We start from the raw sequence: 20,323 nt of genomic DNA on the forward strand, positions 1-20,323 counted from the left end.
ATGTCTCCCCTCTCTCTGCGCTCCTCGAGCGAATATAGCTGTAATTTATCTAACCGTTCTTTGTACGGGAGATCCTTCAGTCACGAGACCATCCGGGTGGCCATTCTCTGGACCGATTCCAGCCTCAGCACATCCTTACAGTAATGCGGCCTCCAGAATTGCACACAGTATTCCAGGTGCGGTCTCACCATGGATCTATACAAAGGCATAATGACTTCAGGCTTACGGCTGACGAAACCCCTGCGTATGCAACCTATGATTTGTCTTGCCTTGGAAGAAGCTTGCTCCACTTGATTGGCAGCCTTCATGTCCTCACTGACGATCACCCCTAAGTCCCGTTCTACCGTTCTTGTTAGGATCTCGCCATTAAGGGTATAAGTCCTGCATGGATTTTGGGTACCCAGGTGCATAACTTTGCATTTTTTGGCATTGAAGCTGAGCTGCCATGTCTTAGACCAGCTCTCTAGTAAGAGTAGATCGTGCATCATATTGTCGGGCATTGACTTTTTATCTATTGTGCTTTTGCCCACTACATTGCTTAATTTGGCGTCATCGGCAAATAATGTTATCTTACCTCAGAGCCCTTCTGCCAAGTCACTACAAGAAGTTCCTGGACAGAATGCTATCATTCCAGGCAGCTAAACTGAACACATGACTCGCAAAACCCATACTCGAGGCCGCGTCTTACACTGACTTCAGAAAATCACTGAAGACCTGTCTCTTTAACGCAATTTGAGTTCTCTTCCTCTGGCAATTTTGTATCCCTGAAAGTCCTTTCTCTCCCCATTACTCCTCTTACCCCCATTGCATGTATATTGCTGTAAACATCTCTTATTCTCATTACATGTATCTTCTTGTAAACCGCTTTGAACTCATGTATCCTGTTGTAAACCACTTTGTACTTCTGTATCCTGCTCCAAACATTTGTTTTCTTGTTGCAAACATCTCGTATTCTCATTGCAAACCGCTCTGAACTTATGTATCTTGCTGTAAACATCGCATTCTCTCATTGCATGAATCTTTGTTGTAAACCGCTTTGAACTTATGGTATAGCGGTATATAAGAAATCAAATTATTATTATTACATTTGTTACCTCGCAATAAGGGTCATATATCTCTCCTTTTCTTAGATTTCCTTACACATCCAGGTAGGGGGGGGAGGGAGGGAAATGTATTTTGAGGATTTAAATTACTTAATTATAATATTGTAATCACATCATATGTCTTATTGTATAAATAATTGGGAGAAGGATGGGAGAAAATTATTGTTTTATGTATTACTTGTGCGTTTTATGCAGTATTTTATGTTCAATTAATTGTATTGCACTGTTGAAGTCTGAAAATCAATAAAGATTAAAAAAAAAAAAAAGGACCCTCAGACCATCATCGAGTAATGTAACTTCAAGTGGTTTAGCTCCTCATTGGTCCTGCTCTCATTATATAACAATTTCAGGAACTTTTTGTAGATTTTTCTTATCTTTTATTTGTGATTAATAGTTCAGGTACGTTAGCTTTTAGTATCTGTCCCCCATTGTTGCCGACGCATTTCGTTTACTTTCTCAGAGCGGGGAGATGCTGCAATACAAAATTTAAAATCAAATACTGCCAGCTAAGGACTTTTAACAATACTAAAACACAATCTATTATATTTAAGATTAGCATGTTCTTACCGTTATAGTATTAGTATTAGAGTCCAAAGGAAAGCAACGAAACTGGTAAGAGGGCTGGAACACTGCCCATACGCCGAGAGGTTGGATAGGCTGGGGCTCTTCTCTCTGGAGAAAAGGAGGCTCAGGGGAGATATGATAGAGACCTTCAAGATCATGAGGGGCATAGAGAGGGTGGATAGGGACAGATTCTTCAGACTGAAGGGGACAACAAGTACGAGGGGGCATTCGGAGAAACTGAAGGGAGATAGGTTCAAAACAAATGCAAGGAAGTTTTTTTTTCACCCAAAGGGTCGTGGACACTTGGAATGCGCTACCGGAGGAAGTGATCAGGCAGAGTACGGTACAGGGATTCAAACAGGGATTGGACGGATTCCTGAGGGATAGGGGGATCGTGGGATACTGAGAGAGGTGCTGGGATGTAACACAGGTATAGAAAGCAAACCAAGTAATAAGTATAGAAATCCAACCAAGTCGTGCATGTGCAAGACCAGAGGGTTAAGACTTCGATGGGAAGATAAGACTCAATGGGAAATCAAGGTGGCAAGGGGGCCCCTTCTGGTGACTCAGACAGGCCATGACCTGTTCGGGCCGCCGCGGGAGCGGACTGCTGGGCAGGATGGACCTGTGGTCTGACCCAGCGGAGGCACTGCTTATGTTCTTATGTTCTTATGTAGTACTTGCTTTTTCTACTGTCGTTACTGAGCCAAAATGGCCGCGGCGTCTTGTCACACAATTAAATAGAGAAACCCCATGACTTAACTTCCCGCATCATTCAAGGAGCTCAGTTAGCCCCGCCCATATGCCCAACCATTTTTCTCTTAAAGGCATAAGGGCAGGGAATCTAATCTAATCTTTGGTTTATATACCAGGTCATCTCCCAGTGGAGCTCGACTCGGTTCACATATAATTAAGACTGGAATACATAGCAGAAAACATAGGAGAAGGAAGAACTAATTAAAAACTAAAGTACATAAGAAAAGCATTAGAAAAATAACTATAATATTATCATTTCATTGAGGCTGTAGTTAAAACTTTTAAAAATTGTGAGAATAACAAAGTTTTCAGGAATTTACGAAATAATTGCAGCTGGCCTAATGGAGTCAGGAAGTTCATTCCAGATCTCAGCGTACTTGAAAACAAAAGATCGACTGAGCTTCCCAGCAGATTTCATTCCCTTAAAGGAAGGGAAGGCCAACTTATTTCTTTGTGTGTTTCTCAAATGGCAAAGTCTAAGCTAAGAGTATTCCAACATAAGGGGACAAAAGAACAAATATTCCATAGACAAGCTTGAAAATTATGCAGGCCAATGTCATCCAGTCTGAGGTAAAATTTAATCCCTCAGGTTGCATGGAATTTAATTCAAACATCCATCGGAGCTCTTTGATGTTTAGCATGCGATCCACATTGTAGTCAAATTTCAGCTTCCTGAAATGTAGAATCATTCTTGATTGTTCGCATGCATCTCTTGCCATAGTACAGCTGAAATAATGTCCTTAAATTCCCAAACAGATCATAGTCTTTTGTGTTTCGCATCATTACTGTGGGCCCCCGTGTTTCTTACAACACTTGAGAATTTGTGGAAGGTGCGCTAAGCTTTTTAGCGTGAGCTAAACACACGCTAAATGCTAGCGCATGCATGTTATGCTATGGATGCGTTAGCGGTTAGCGCATGCATTGATTTAGCGCGGGCTAAATCCACGCTAAAACGCATAGCGCGCCTTTGTAAAAGAGAGCCTTAGTCTTTCAATCCCAGTGAGAGGTGAAAACTTGTGGACGTGGCCAGTGTACAGCCAGCAAAAAATGACCGAGTCAAGCCGGCTTCCCCAAGGAAAACCACATTTCCATTACACATTAAATAGTAATAAAAAAACGCATCCTTTCCTGATGAATGAGTAAAAGAACACATCCCATTTGATTTCATATATATATATACAGTATATATATTCTGTAATTACAGGCTTCATTAACTCAGCATTCTGCTTATTTAAAACAACTTGCGATGATAGCGCTTTCTCATTTTGACTATAGTGGTTTACTGGTATCCAAACATAATAGGATCAATATATAGTAGTCTCTCTGTTTAATAAGCAAGCTTGCTTTCATTAGTTTTATTGTCTAATACAACTTTGCAGCATCTCTTTGAAATGAGCATGAATTTTTAATATGCCTCCAAATCCTTTGCACCCAAGAGGTTGAAATCTTTGCCTCTCAATCTCTCTCCTCTCTTTCTCCTTATACACCTCCCAGGGAATTCTGTTCCTTAGATCAGCTGCTCTTAGCTGTACCCTTCTCCTCCACTGCCTCTTCCAGACTTCGTTCCGTTCATCTAGCTGCCCCCTATGCCTGGAATAAATTACTCGAGTTTGTCCGCCAAGCCCCTTCCCTTGTTTAAAAGCAGACTGCAAACCCACCTTTTTGATATAGCCTTCAATCCGTGATCCTACTCCCCACTGTACCCATGACATCCTGTTTATCTGTCTTGTCTGTTAAGATTGTAAGCTCTTTAGAGCAGGGACTATCTTCTTTGTGACTCTGCACAGCGCCGTGTGCATTTGGTAGCGCTATAGAAATCATTAATAGTAGTAGTAGTGTGAAGAGTTTCAGCCTTTGGGAGGCAGAGCTGAGATTGTGATGTCATAATGCCTCATTCCACCAATAAGAGCCAACCTCATCAGTGATGTCACAATGGCTTGATTGTCCTGTACTCCCCTCTGCCCTCCAACCCAGCCAGCTGATTAACCGTTCCCCTTGACTGTATCCAGGACATCCTGTTTGTCTGTCTTGTCTGTGTAGATTGTAAGGTCTTTTGAGCAGGGACTGTCTTCTTTGTGACTCGGTACAGCGCAGCGTACGTTTGGTAGCGCTATAGAAATCATTCATGGTAGTAGTAGTAGTCACAGAACTAGTGATGTGTAGGCATCTGATTGAAAAATCCAGTCAGTTGGGATAATTGGAGTCAAATTGTAAGAAGCTACAGTGTATATGAGTCTTTGGTGACTCAAATCTCATAAATGTACAGTTCAAGAAATAAGGATAATGAGGTAGGGGGTTCATTTTAGAAGAGGACAGAAATGTTAAAGATCAAAAAAGGAATTGTTTTAAAGGCTCTTATAAGCATCTGTGTCAACATTGGGCAGTTAGGGCAACCAGATTTATTTATCTATTTCAGTATTTAATTTAGAACATTTTATTGAAGGAATATACAAGTATACAAAAATATAATACAAATTGAACTCATAACAATTATATTCATAAAAATATTTGTCAAACATAGTTCTATTATTCCTCCAAAATATATTTCCATATTATCTACAATAAACCTTAATACATTCTCAAGTTCAAACCCCCTTTTTCAATTCCGCAATTCCCTCCTCCTCCCATCCCTACCCCTTTTAATTATATGTAAATCTTTAATTAAAGAAATAAAATAACCCACAAAACTAAACCCCCCCAAACCAAATGGAAGTTGACAAAAATAAAGAATAATACAAATAAAGAACTGGAATTTTAAGTAAATAATCATAGCTTCAATGTAAATCATTAAGAATTAAACGTCTTGCCATAGGTGAAAGATTTTGAATATACGGAGCCCAAATTTTATTTCAGTATTTATATACTACTTATAACCTAAGTGGTTTACATTCAGGTACTCCCATCATTTTCCCTGTCTGTCCTGTTGGGCTCACACTCTATCTAATCTACCTGGGGCAACGGGGGATTAAGTGACTTGCCCAGGGCCATACATAGTAACATAGTAACATAGTAGATGACGGCAGATAAAGACCCGAATGGTCCATCCAGTCTGCCCAACCTGATTCAATTTAAATTTTTTTCTTTTTTTTTCTTAGCTATTTCTGGGCAAGAATCCAAAGCTTTACCTGGTACTGTGCTTGGGTTCCAACTGCCGAAATCTCTGTTAAGACTTACTCCAGCCCATCTACACCCTCCCAGCCATTGAAGCCCTCCCCTGCCCATCCTCCACCAAACGGCCATACACAGACACAGACCGTGCAAGTCTGCCCAGTAACTGGCCTAGTTCAATCTTTAATATTATTTTCTGATTCTAAATCATACCTGGCCAGTTAAATCATTTTGAATATTGAGGGGATATGAGGGAATTCTATAAATGGCGATCAATGTTCAGCCTCGACACGTACATGTTTCGTCCACTTGGCTGCTTCAGGAGTCTGAATCTTTATAAAGGAATCTATATTATGTGTATTTAGAACCTTGTTTTCGGTGTATCTTTAAATGAGAATATAGTGAATGAAATATGAGTCATAAAAGAACTTTAACCAGCCAATCCAATCCACAACTTATTAATCGCGCTACACCTAAAAGGTTCAAGGCGATTTACATTCAAAGAGGCCATAAAATCTCTGCTTTCATGTCTTCATCAGTCAATGGAGCATCACAGGTCACCTTTTCTGTTTTCGATGTGTCTCTCCCATGTGAAGGTAGGATCTCCTGTTTTGGTGTGACGATCAAAAATCAGCACCTGAAAACAAGTGGTGTCAAGTGTGATTCTATAACGGGCGTGCGCTCTTTATAGAATCATGTTTAGCCCCGATTCCCATGCCTAAATTTAGGTGCCAGACTTATGCCTGTTGAAACCTGGTGTACGTGCTGGTGCCCGAGTTGGGTGTGTTAGGCAACTTTTCAGATTACCCCAGATACGCCTATGTCCCTTACATGACCTCGATCCCTTTTGAGATACATGCCAGGGAGTTAGGTGCCCTGCATTATAGAATAGCATGAAGCCTAAACTAAACCTTAAGTTTTTATAGCGCATCATCTCCATAAAGATAGAGCTCGACACGGTTTACAGGTAATTCAATAAATGAGGGAAGGACATGATAAGAAATTAGAGATTAAGGAAAGGATAGCTAGCTTTACATTTTAAATAGATAGCTTTACGTTTTGGAGAAAAGCCAGGTTTTCAGATGCTTTCGGAATAATTGGAATGAGCCTAGGTTCCGCAGTGGAGCAGGGAGGCTATTCCAAAGCTCAGTGAATTTGAAGAAAAGGGATTTCCTTAATTTACCTGCATACATGATGCCTTTTAATGAGAAAGAGAAAGAGAGAAAAAAAAGAGAGAGAAAGAGAGAGAGAAAAAAAGAGAGAGAGAGAGAAAAAAAAAAGAGAGAGAGGAAGAGAGAGTGAGAGAGAGAGAAGAAAAGAGAGAGAGGAAGAGAGAGAGAGAGAGTGCGAGAGGGAGAAAAAAGAAAGAGAGAAAAAAAAGAGAGGAAGATAAACTAAACTAAACCTTAAGTTTGTATACTGCATCATCTCCATAAAGATAGAGCTCGGCACGGTTTACAGTTAATTCAATAAATGAGGGAAGGACATAAGAAATTAGAGGTTATGAAGAGGATAGCTAGCTTTACATTTTAAATAGATAGCTTTACGTTTTGGAGAAAAGCCAGGTTTTCAGATGCTTTCGGAATAATTGGAATGAGCCTAGGTTCCGCAGTGGGGCAGGGAGGCTATTCCAAAGCTCAGTGAATTTGAAGAAAAGGGATTTCCTTAATTTACCTGCATACATGATGCCTTTTAATGAGAAAGAGAAAGAGAGAAAAAAGAAGAGAGAGAAAAAAAAGAGAGAGAAAGAGAGAGAGAGAAAAAAAAGAGAGAGAGAGAGAAAAAAAGAGAGAGAGAGAAAAAAAAAGAGAGAGAGAGAGAGAAAAAAAGAGAGAGAGAGGAAGAGAGAGTGAGAGAGAGAGAAAAAAAGAGATACAAAGAGAGAGAGAAGAAAAGAGAGAGAGGAAGAGAGAGAGTGCGAGAGGGAGAAAAAAGAAAGAGAGAAAAAAAAGAGAGGAAGAGAAACTAAACTAAACCTTAAGTTTGTATACTGCATCATCTCCATAAAGATAGAGCTCGGCACGGTTTACAGTTAATTCAATAAATGAGGGAAGGACATAAGAAATTAGAGGTTATGAAGAGGATAGCTAGCTTTACATTTTAAATAGATAGCTTTACGTTTTGGAGAAAAGCCAGGTTTTCAGATGCTTTCGGAATAATTGGAATGAGCCTAGGTTCCGCAGTGGGGCAGGGAGGCTATTCCAAAGCTCAGTGAATTTGAAGAAAAGGGATTTCCTTAATTTACCTGCATACATGATGCCTTTTAATGAGAAAGAGAAAGAGAGAAAAAAGAAGAGAGAGAAAAAAAAGAGAGAGAAAGAGAGAGAGAAAAAAAAAGAGAGAGAGGAAGAGAGAGTGAGAGAGAGAAAAAAAAAGAGATACAAAGAGAGAGAGAAGAAAAGAGAGAGAGGAAGAGAGAGAGAGAGAGTGCGAGAGGGAGAAAAAAAAGAGAGGAAGAGAAACTAAACTAAACCTTAAGTTTGTATACTGCATCATCTCCATAAAGATAGAGCTCGGCACGGTTTACAGTTAATTCAATAAATGAGGGAAGGACATAAGAAATTAGAGGTTATGAAGAGGATAGCTAGCTTTACATTTTAAATAGATAGCTTTACGTTTTGGAGAAAAGCCAGGTTTTCAGATGCTTTCGGAATAATTGGAATGAGCCTAGGTTCCGCAGTGGGGCAGGGAGGCTATTCCAAAGCTCAGTGAATTTGAAGAAAAGGGATTTCCTTAATTTACCTGCATACATGATGCCTTTTAATGAGAAAGAGAAAGAGAGAAAAAAGAAGAGAGAGAAAAAAAAGAGAGAGAAAGAGAGAGAGAAAAAAAAAAGAGAGAGAGGAAGAGAGAGTGAGAGAGAGAAAAAAAAAGAGATACAAAGAGAGAGAGAAGAAAAGAGAGAGAGGAAGAGAGAGAGAGAGAGTGCGAGAGGGAGAAAAAAAAAGAGAGGAAGAGAAACTAAACTAAACCTTAAGTTTGTATACTGCATCATCTCCATAAAGATAGAGCTCGGCACGGTTTACAGTTAATTCAATAAATGAGGGAAGGACATAAGAAATTAGAGGTTATGAAGAGGATAGCTAGGTTTACATTTTAAATAGATAGCTTTACGTTTTGGAGAAAAGCCAGGTTTTCAGATGCTTTCAGAATAATTGGAATGAGCTTAGATTCCGCAGCGGGGCAGGGAGGTTATTCCAAAGCTCAGTGAATTTGAAGATTTCCCTAATTTACCTGCATACATGATGCCTTTTAATGAGAATGAGAAAGAGAGAAAAAAAGAAGAGAGAGTGAGGAAGAGAGAGAGAGAAAAGAAAAGAGAGAGGAAGAGTGAGAGAGAGAGAAAAAAAGAGAGAGGAAGAGAGAAAAAAAGGAGAGAGAGAAAGAAAGAGAGAGGAAGAGAAAAAAAAGAGAGGAAGAGAGAAAAATAAGAGAGAAAAGAGAGAGAGAAAAAAAAGGAGAGAGAGAGGGAGAGAGAGAGGAAGAGAAACTAAACTAAACCTTAAGTTTGCATACTGCATCATCTCCATAAAGATAGAACTCGGCACGGTTTACACGTAATACAATTTCATCACATTTTTTTTTTTTTTAAATTAAACTTAAACTTGACCTAGGTTCCCATACATTTTATAGCCAAGACGACTGACCATTATAGTAGCCCCCTTCTGGACTGACTCCATCCTGTTCATCACATTCTGTTACTGCAGAGAGATTTTCATGTATATATCCCCAAAAATTTGCTCATCCAGTGGAGCAAACTAGGGTTGAAGAAGTCATTATAGTTGCTATAGGGTCCCCTCTACCGAAGAGTAATGCTGTGAATTAACGAGCATAAATTGTGACCTGGAAAAAATGAATGAGTTATGTGATTTTGGGATTGCCCTTTTTTGTGTGTCCAGGTCTCTGAGGTGCATATTGCATATGAAGATGTCAAGCGAACGGCACAACAGATGAAAAGGAAGTGCAAACATTTGACCTCTGACTTAGAAGACACGCGGGCCCTCATGGAAAGTCAGCAAAGCCGTAACCATGAACTGGAGAAAAAACAGAGCAGGTAGAACTGGGATCTGGGGACTTGGCACTGCAGAGGTAAAATGCAACCAGATGACATAAACTATTTCCTCATTTTTCCATATGTGGCTGGCCCTCCACCACTAGCCATGCTGAGAAAGCATGTAATGGAGATTTTAAAAGTCCCAGAAGAGGCAATTCAACCTGTGTCTTCCGGTAAATGTTTGGAAAGTCCCACAGGCAGGCAGATCTCCTGTGAAAGCCTGGACCTGTATCAGTTCTTAGAGTTATCAGAAGAATTGATCTGGGATAGGTATTCTGATTGCATTGTTTGCCTTTGAGGAGGAATATAACATGTTACTGCATTCTCAGGGATCCCAAGCGCATATTCAGTGGTTGCATCCATGAGGGAATAATGTTGAGTTATGTTTCCCTTCAAATGTCTAGTGAAACATCTTGGGAATTAGGAATGTTGGTTCTTCTTCATCTGGAGAAAGTTTTGCAGAGTAGAAGGGTTTCCATCTACTAGTGAGCTCAAATTCATGGGCCCTGATATTTATTTATTTTTTAAAGGTATAACACTCTTTATTGATTCACAGACCTATTACTTCACAGGCTCAGGGATTGTAGAATTATCTCTTATCTCCAAATATAAATCTAATCGAACAATCTGTGTCTTTAGTTATTATCTGGTTTTACCAAGTCCGAGATACTCTTGAGGTCAATGTTTGCCAAACACCACCTGCAGCACACAGCTGGTGTTAGTTTATTCAGCATGAATGGTCGGCTTACTTTAGTCAAGTAGATAGCCACCATCTCACCTTGACAGTCTGCCTCACATTCCACTCCGTCCCAGGGCTTCTCCCCAGCCCACAGCTAGGTATTTAGATACTAACCAAGATATTTTTTTAGTTTAGAAAGATGTTAAGAACTTATTTTTTAAAGATTTTTAGAAGTTTGAGATACATATACTGTACAGTACTTTGTAATCCTGATTATTTTATCTACTTACTGTATACTAGGTGCTGTCAATTGCCAGATATTGTTGATAATCTTTCATTGTAATCCATATAAAGCCCTGCTTGGGTATTTGCAAAATAAAAAGATAAATGTAACAAATATGATGAATTTCTTTAAATTGCTTAATGGTTTGGGACTGTCTGGCCTTTTTTCATTGGGTTGTTTTTTTTTTTTTAATTGTCTTTTCTTTCTGCCCCTCCCATTTTGTGATTTTTATGGGCTAAGATCAACTTATTTAATTTTTTTTTCTTTTTTGCATTTTTATTGATATGTTTATAATTACGCTGAGTGGAATTTTCAAATCTATAACATAGGGCCTCTTCTATCAAACTGCGCTAGCAGTTTGTAGCGCGGTGAATGCCCCACGCTGCTCTCGACAATCATAGAGTTCATATGAACGTCGGGAGCAGCGTGGCTCTCTGCGCTAAAAACTGCTAGCGCAGTTTGATAGAAGAGGCCCTTAGTTTTGTGCACCTGTAACATTTTGCTCTAAAATCCTATACATTTATTTATTTATTTAAAAATGTATATACCACATAAAACCATGCGGTTAACATATTGATTACACATAATATACTAATCACCCTTTAGGCGCATGGATATGAACAGACAATGGACAAACATCGTATCAATTAGACATTCAGCAATAACTGTAAAAAAGTTAAAACCCAGATAAGATTAATACATTTAAAAAAAGTGCATTCATGTGGGCAGTAACACAAACAGGTAGCTAATAAATTTACATTTTTATATGATATTTCAATGTACTAATAGACTGGGTTACCTTATAGCTCCAGACAAAGGAGGACGGATTGAGACATCCTGGTTTTACTTCAGTTGCTTTCATTGGAAGTAAAACCCGGATATCCCAATCCATCCTCTTTTTTTCTGGAGCCGTATGGTAACCCTACTAATAGATAATGTACTTTGTAACATGTTTTTGCATCTTATTACAATATTAGCGTAGATTTTGTGGTAACCATTGCTAAGAGCAATGCAATATTTATATCCAGCATATAAATATAAGCATCTTTTCTACACTCGTCACTTAAGCATTCTGTAAAAAAAACAAAAAACAAATCAAGCCTTAATGCATACCGTACATTAATGTGGGTATAAAAAGGATTTGGTGTTTCTAAGCACTAACCAAAGTTTCCTTTATTAACTGGCTATTTTTAAAAATCTTTTCACATGGCATTAGAGACGTCCTGGCTAATATCATTCAAGAGCAAGACAAGGATATTCAGTGCTTGTCCTTCAAGGGTTGCAAATATGCCTAATTTTTGAGATTACAATGGCATGGTTTAATTGAAGAACAAGGCTAATGTGTGCATGTTACCTGGAAAAGCAGATCTGTCTAGGCCCTCAGGGATCTGTAGTAGGGATAACTATAGCTAGAGATTGTTCAGATGAGAACCTTTCTGAATTCTCTTTTCCATATCATTGTTCAGCAGCTGAATGTCTCTCTCCTCCAAGTCTAGCTCCGCCCCTTGCGTGTGCTTTAAGACAGCTGCACTCAGACAACCGCGAATGGTTCATTTTCTTTCAAAGTGACTTTATTACAAAAGGAACACTTCAACACTAAATACAGGTTTCACAATGCTATGATCTGTGCGCAGTTTTTTTTCAACCTGATCTAGTTCAGTTTAATAATTGTAATTTTGCTGGGTGAAAAGTGACATAATTTCTGCTTCAGGTGAAATGCTAAATGCTAAGGAATGCAAAATAGCGTTGTTTTCATTAATCTGACGATTTGGTTTCAGAGACGTCCCATAATCCTCCTGGCACCCCGCCCCCCCCAACTGATGCATGAATATTTTATCTCTCTTTATCAGAAGGATCATTTTTTAAAAGCCTAAATACATTTCTGAAGAGTGCTTGGGAAGTGTATGAAATTGCCATAGGCTATTGCTTCGGTCACCTCAGATCCTCATGTAATAATTATCCTTAGCACTTATTCCATGGACTGCCAGTGTGTGAAGAAGTATAATCTGAATGTTCTGTGTGGCAGGTTTGATATGCAGTTAGCTCAAGCCCTGGGGGAGTCTGCCTTTGAAAAGAGCCTTCGTGAAAAAATAGCCCAGGAGAACACGACCTGCAGATGGGAGCTGGGAAAACTTCAGCACAAACTTGAGGTAAAAATACTCTTCATAAAAGTAGCATATCTAGGAACAAGATCAGCCTACAGCAGGGCTTGGCAACTTGTGGCTCTTCTCTCCTGTGGCTGTGGCTCTTCTCTCATGATCCCCCCCAGATCTACCAAAGTACCTAGTGGTCTTTGTGGCAGGAGCGTGGCCCTCTTAGAGACTTAGAGGGGATATGATAGAGACTTACAAGATCATGAAGGGCATAGAGAGAGTAGAGAGGGACAGATTCTTCGAACTTTCGAAAAATAAGAGAACAAGAGGGCATTCGGAAAAGTTGAAAGGGGACAGATTCAAAACAAATGCTAGGAAGTTCTTCTTTACCCAACGTGTGGTGGACACCTGGAATGCGCTTCCAGAGGACGTTATAGGGCAGAGTACGGTACTGGGGTTCAAGAAAGGATTGGACAAATTCCTACTGGAAATGGGGATAGAGGGGTATAGATAGAAGATTACTGCACAGGTCCTGGACCTGTTGGGCCGCCGCGTGAGCGGACTGCTGGGCACGATGGACCTCGGGTCTGACCCAGCAGAGGCATTTCTTATGTTCTTATGTTCTCTCACTCCTGCCTCATTGCAGCCGCCTTCTAAAATGGCTGCCACAACCTTTCACGGCAGCTCACAGTACTACAGGAAATGCCGTGAGCAGCCTCGAGAGGTCATGGCAGCCATTTTAGAAGGCAGCCACGAGGAGACAGGCGTCATGTCTAATGCAGGCATGGCTAATGTCGGAAGAGGCATCAGGCATCATAAAGCACCTCCATAGCTGTGATTCACGTGAAAAGTAGGCGCTGGAAACGTAGGCCTTTAACACCCTGGACCACATTTCCGGTGCCTACCTTTCACGAAGCCACAATTCTAGGGACAACCCCATCACATGATTGACATGCGATCGGCGGCCTTTTTTTTAGGGGGCCGCTGACAACAGCACCATTTATAGAATCCGTCTCTTTGTGCCTAATTTCTATAGCGTAAATGCTGGTGCCCATTGATGACTGGCCCGTAAATCTAGATATTCTGTAACACGGTGCCTAAATTTTGGAAATGTCTCTGCTTCACCCATACCCTACCATGAAATTTAGGTGCACATTTGCTTTATTTTGCATTTATACAATCAAAGAAGACATTTAACATGAAGATACATAAGAACATAAGAATAGCCTTACTGGGTCAGACCAATGGTCCATCAAGCCCAGTAGCCCGCTCTCACAGTGGCCAATCCAGGTCACTAGTACCTGGCCAAATCCCAAGGGGTAGCAACATTCCAGCATCTCAAAGAATAGCAAGATTCCGGAACCCCAATCAGAGCAACATTCCAGAGCTGAGATTGTGATGTCATAATGCCTCAGAGCCAGCCTCATCAGTGATGTCACAATGGCTTAATTGTCCTATACTTGGCTCACATAAGAACATAAGAATAGCCTTATTGGGTCAGACCAATGTTCCATCCAGCCCAGTAGCCCGTTCTCATTGTGGCCAATCCAAGTCACTAGTACCTGGCCAAAACCCAAGCAGTAGCAATATTCCATGCTACCAATGAAAGATAAGCAGTGGCTTCCCCTGTGTCTTTCTCAATAACAGACTATGGACTTATCCTCCAGGAACTTGTCCAAACCTTTCTTAAAACCAGCTACACTATCCGCTCTATCTATCTGGCAATGTGTTCCAGAGCTTAACTATTCTCTGAGTGACAAAAAATGTCCTCCTATTGGCTTTAAAAGTATTTCCCTGTAACTTCATGAAGTGCCCCCTAGTCTTTGTAATTTTTGACGGAGTGAAAAATCGATCCACTTGTACCCATTGTACTCCACTCAGGATTTTGTAGACTTTAATCATATCTCCCCTCAGCCGCCTCTTTTCCAAGCTGATACATGGGGGTGTCTAATATCCACAAAGAAGGTAGACATCAGGCAATAATTAAAGATGTTAGGGACCAATCTCAGTATACAGGCTCACACGTTTAGAGAATAGGGTGTAGGGCAGATCTAAGCTAAAAGCCCACTTTTTTGAAACTGCCTTCAACTCTTAACTCCCACTCACTGCTGTCAGATACCCAGACCCACTGTATCATTTCGTCTACCATAATCCCCCCTCCAACCCTGAAAGGTCCTGTCTAAATTAGATTGTAAGCTCTTCTGAGCAGGGACTGTCTATTGTATGCTAAAATGTACAGTGCTGCGTATGCCTTCCAGTGCTATAGAAATAATAAATAATAGTATTAGTAGCTCCTAATTAAGAGGGGAAAAAAATCATCAAACAGCGTTAGGGCTTTAAGTCACGGTAAATGGCCCTTACCGCAACTTCAATAGCCCTAATGCCACAGTTCTAAAAATAGTATGGTGACATTTAAGTTGCACCAATATCCAAAAAATTCCACCTAAAATACAAAACGACTGAGAGAATTCCGATTTTTTATAAAAAAATAAATTCCTTAAAAGAAAAAGATTTGATTTAAATGAAATAAAGTATTTTTATAAGTCGTTATAATTAGGTGGTAGGGTGGAACTCGGGACGATGAGGTGAACATGAGCTTTTGAACATTGGTTCAAGAAAAGACCCGTAGTGGGTAAATCAGCTCAAAGTCTGAGGCCCCTCTTCTGGTACAGATATTAACTGGAAAATTTGTTTTCCCACGAAGTTGTTTTGTATTTTACGTGGAATATTTTGTATATTGGTATATAATACTTAGAACCAATAATTTTCATTTGATATTTAAGTTGCTTCATGTTATGACGTAATGAAGTGCAAAGTATGCAAATGCCTGTTTTCCATCTCATTAGAATATAAATGCTCTATAGTGACTTGCAGTGATATACCACCGCTAGGGCCCAAAAACCACAGTAAAATAACTCCAGCTCTTTGCTGGGGTTAATTTACTGTCCGGAAGCATTGGGCTGCAGTGATGAATTTCCCCTCCTAGGCCCAGCCCCTCCATGTATGGACCCCCCCCCCCACCCTCTTTTGGCACTAACTGATTATTTGCAGTGGCAGTAACAGGTTAAGTGCTACTGAAAATCAGCATCTGGCCCCAAAAGATGGCCAAGAGCCATTTCTGGTTGGTTAAGTCTCTATGAATGTGCCTCATAAGTTCTTATCCTCCAAAATGGCACCGACTGAACTGAGCCTGGCACCATTTGGGAGTACTGTCCATAGTCCAAAGTGCAGTTGACCTCAGGCTGGCAAAGCACCAGTTTGGTGGGCAGGACTGGTTGAATGTGAATGGCTAGAAATCGCTCCTGCTCTCTTTGGACTCCGTAGCAATGGGCTAAGATGCACAGAAGTCTGGGCGGATGAGAACCCAGCAAGTTCAAGACATTATTTTTGGAGTGGCTTTGATCAGCAGGAAGCAGGCTTTCTGCCACCTTTTAATAATAATGATCATCATAATTTATGGTGAACTTCAATATCAGCTATGACCTGCCTCCTCTTTCAGCTGTCTTGCTTGGACTGCTTTGGGTCTTTGAGGTTTTGATTTACTTTAGTGTTATTCTTTTTATTTTATTATTTGAATTGTTATATCTTTGCTATTTAATAATTGTTTTCTCAGGTACTTTAGCTAGATTGTGAGCCTTTGGGACAGTTAGGGAATTTCCAAGTACCTAATTTTATTTTATTGTAACCAGTTCTGAGCTTCTGGGGCGGACGGGCTATAAAAATAAATAAATATTCAGTTTATATACCGAAAGGCCGTAAAGTTCTATGCGATTTACAATAGTTAAAAAAAAAAACCAAAAAAACAATAAAAGAACTTGAATAGAACTAAAAAAAAATTAAAAACCAATAATTAGAGACACTAAAATGATCAAAATAGTGCATAATACAATTTTTACGAATTAGCTGCCTAAATACTTCATAAACAGATGTTTTTAGATGTCTCCTAAATTCCCCATAAGTGTCAGTATGACTTATTAGTAAATAGTAGAAAAAATGGCGAAAATGACCCCCCTTAAAAACAAAAAAAATATATTTTCTGCACATCCCTACCACCTAGATGGGTCTTGATAGTATTTTAAAAATATATTTTATTATTATTGAGAATCAAGGAGGTACGAATGCCAAAAGAAAACAAAAATATACGTCAAAGAAATAACAATGAGTGTTTGGAACATTCAGTATGACTCGTGAGAAAAACGCTGCTGAAATCAAAGCAAACAAGCTTATTTGCTTTGATTTCAGCAGCGTTTTTCTCACGAGTCTCCACGTATCAGTTTTTCTATGCGATTAACACCCCTGAAGAAGACTACCATATTTTTTGCTTCATAAGACGCACTTTTTTCCACCCAAAATTGGGTGGAAATTTCAGTGCGTCTTATGAAGCAAAAGTAACTTTTTTTTAAACACCCCCCCCCCACCCATCCCGGTGTACCTTTTTAAAATGACCCACTTGTTGGGGGTACATGGGCTGACTGCTGCCCGCCGCTGCTTCCCGCCGCCGCTGCTCCTGCTCCCTGCTCCCCACCGCTGCTCCCTGCTGGCCCCTGCTGTGCTGCAATTCAAAGAAGGGAAGGGAAGGGCCAGCATGCAGCGATTGCAAATCACTGACCCATAAGCCTTCTCCTGACGTCAGAACTTTGACATAATAAAGTCCAATTCAGGAATATCGTTACTCTACAGTATTCTTTTTGGTTTCTTCTGGACTTTTTTCTCTGTGGATATTTTGGGGTCAATTTTCTTTGGTTTTGTCTTGGAACATTCAGTATAACATACAAATCTTCACAGCTCCAAAGTATTGACTCATAAAATCCAGCAAAAACTAACAAGAATTAATCTATTCACGTACCATCTCCAGTTCTATTCTGCTTCTTTCTTCTTGTTTCCACCTTTGCACCAGCTCAATACCCTGGAAGGTGGGAGAACTGAAGGAAGTGCAACTGCGAAGTGTGATAAAAGAATAAGGCAAATGTTTAAATAAAATATATATATATTAGAGTAAAAGACATATTGCCATTAATTTATTAATTAATTAAAAATTTATATACCACATAAAAACTATGCGGTTTACAAAATTACATGCATAATTATTAAAAATACTAAAACAAATTGAAACTGTTCCTAAGGTTTCACGCACCGCTTCCCATATTGAAGATCCCTGCCTTCTTATATTTAATATTATTTTTGTATAGATGTGCACAGAGCAAATATTTTCAGTTTATTTTTGGTGCTTTTTCTTGATTTTCAGACTGTCTTGGTTCATTTCACACATTGATTTTCTTTAAAAACTTTTAATTGAGTTCCTTGTGCCTCTAGGCAAGTCACAACCCTCCATTGGGGTGTTGGGTAGGGGAAGTGTGTGGCGCAGTGGTTCAAGCTACAGCCTCCGCATCCTGAGGTTGTGAGTTCAAATCCCACGCTGCTCCTTGTGACCCTGGGCAAGTCATTTAATCCCCCCATTGCCCCAGGTACATTAGATAGATTGTGAGCCCACCTGGACAGACAGGGGAAAATGCTTGAGTGCCTGAATAAATTGGGAGAATAGTATAGAAAACTGAATAAATAAATGGTGTGAAGAGTTTCAGCCTCTGATAACCAGAGCTGGTATTGTGACATCATAATGCCTCATTCCACCAATAGGAGCCAACCTCATCAGTGATGTCACAATGGCTTGATTGTCCTATACTTGGCTCTTTTTTACTACATTTTGATTTCTAGAGTGGCGCAGTGGTTAAAGCTACATCCTCTGCACCCTGAGGTTGTGGGTTCAAACCCGCCCTGCTCCTTGTGACCCTGGGCAAGTCATCTAATCCCCCCATTGCCCCAGGTACATTAGATAGATTGTGAGCCCGCTGGGACAGACAGGGATAAATGCTTGAGTACCTGAATAAATTAATGTAAACCGTTCTGAGCTCCCTTGGGAGAATGGTATAGAAAAAAAAATTGAATAAGTCTTATTTCTAGGGAGAGGCAATAGGCGTTAGGATTTGTTGGGGGAGAAGAGGTGGAGGGAGAACTGAAGATAGGCAGGGACGATTGTGGGCGCCATACCGGAGGGGGGGGGGGCAGACCTCAGCATTGGCACCTCCCCCTTTGTAAGATAGCGAATCCACATCAATTTGTTAGGTCTGCCCAATCCATTTCCTCTTCCTGTTGCTACCATGCCTCCTGGCAAGGCAAACATAATAATCATTGACAGGTGAAAAGAGCCACCTTTATAAAATGTTTTTAATATGTGTAAAAGCTGATTTGTTTTTTTACCCATTCCCCTGCTTCTAAAATAATAACCTTAGTAATGCGATATCATCTTTGATTTACTCTCACACTGGCCTAGTGCAAAAGCCAGCAGCCTACCCAAAAGCCCTGTGGACGCCACTAACTTATTTATTCCCCACCTCTTTCTGTGGTGGGCATTTTGCGTGCGAAGAATGTTCAAGTAAGCGTCGTTCTTCCCAATCTCTTCTTGTGTCATCGTGATAAATTAATCACGGCATGGTGCACTCTTTACTCCATGACAGTCGATGGGCTTGTTTGAGATGCTCGTCATGGACTGTGAGTTTCTTGCTTGTCGTTTCTCTCAAATGACTATTCGAGCTGCCCCTGTGAAAAGGGAGATCAGCAGGCCAGATCCTCAGGAAAATAAAAGCCCGATAAAATCTCTCTCTCTCTCTCTTTTTTTTTTTTTTTTAAATCAACCTAATGTGCTTATGATATCAAATGTTTTGCATTTATTTTATGATGAGGAAAATCCTTTGACAGAATGGGAAAAAAAAAAGCATTTTGTAATATTGCATAAATTAAAAATGTAACTTCTTAGTAACATAGCAAATGGCAGCAGATAAAGGCCTGAACGGTCCATGCAGTCTGCCCATTAGTTATACCCATTACAAATCCATAATTAAATTAACTTGTGTCTTCTTTGATATTTCTGGATCATAGACTGTAAAGTTTACCGGTATTGTCTTAGGTCCCAAATGCTGAAGTTGCCATCTAATCAAGCCATTGTGACATCACTGCTGAGGCTGGCTCTTAGGCATTGGTGGAATGAGGCATTATGACATCATAATCTCAGCTCTGGAATGTTGCTACTCTGGGTTTCTGCCAGGTAACATAGTAAATGACGGCAGATAAAGACCTGAACGGTCCATCCAGTCTGCCCATAAGTTATACCCATTTAAAAAACATGATTAAATTAACTTGTCTCTTCTTTGATATTTCTGGGTCATAGACTGTAAAGTCTACCTGGTATTGTCCTAGGTTCCAAATTCTGAAGTTACCGTCCAAGCTCACTCCAGCCTATCCAACCATCCTGTTTTCAGGATATCTACCATAAGTCTGGCCAGTAAAATCCTCATGTTCCAATTTAAAATACAGGATAAAACACATGTTCCAAGATAAAATACAGGATCAAATTAATTCCTTGCCTTGAGGAAAAAGAACATTGAGAAGCCAAGTTCCTTTTTTTTCCTGTGTGTTTTTCTAATAACACATGTTGCATTCAAATTCTATAGATCAGACATGCAGGAATGGATTTATGAAAGGGTTTAATGTCTAGAGGGCTTTGCATCGTCCCTGGTAGTTCCTATAACGTCTTTTCAGATGGTATATCTTCTTCAGTTTAGGATCAGTATTTAATCAGTATTTGTATGCATAAATCACTTTATCGTTCTGGAAATGAATGCGCAC

The 20,323-nt window shown here is 39.9% G+C and overlaps 1 protein-coding gene across 2 annotated transcripts in view; it reads left to right on the forward strand.

The window, feature by feature from the left end:
* MYO18B (myosin XVIIIB) overlaps nt 1-20,323 on the forward strand; it is a 565,740-nt gene that overhangs the window by 364,519 nt on the left and 180,898 nt on the right. For both annotated transcript variants that reach the window (XM_033955841.1, XM_033955842.1), the window contains 2 exons: nt 9,431-9,585; nt 12,574-12,697. In XM_033955841.1, the coding sequence (XP_033811732.1) occupies nt 9,431-9,585; nt 12,574-12,697 (279 nt within the window). The remainder of the gene's footprint in view (nt 1-9,430; nt 9,586-12,573; nt 12,698-20,323) is intronic.

The sequence above is a fragment of the Geotrypetes seraphini genome, chromosome 8 (assembly GCF_902459505.1).
Source record: "Geotrypetes seraphini chromosome 8, aGeoSer1.1, whole genome shotgun sequence".
In the NCBI taxonomy this organism is placed as follows: Eukaryota; Metazoa; Chordata; class Amphibia; order Gymnophiona; family Dermophiidae; genus Geotrypetes; species Geotrypetes seraphini.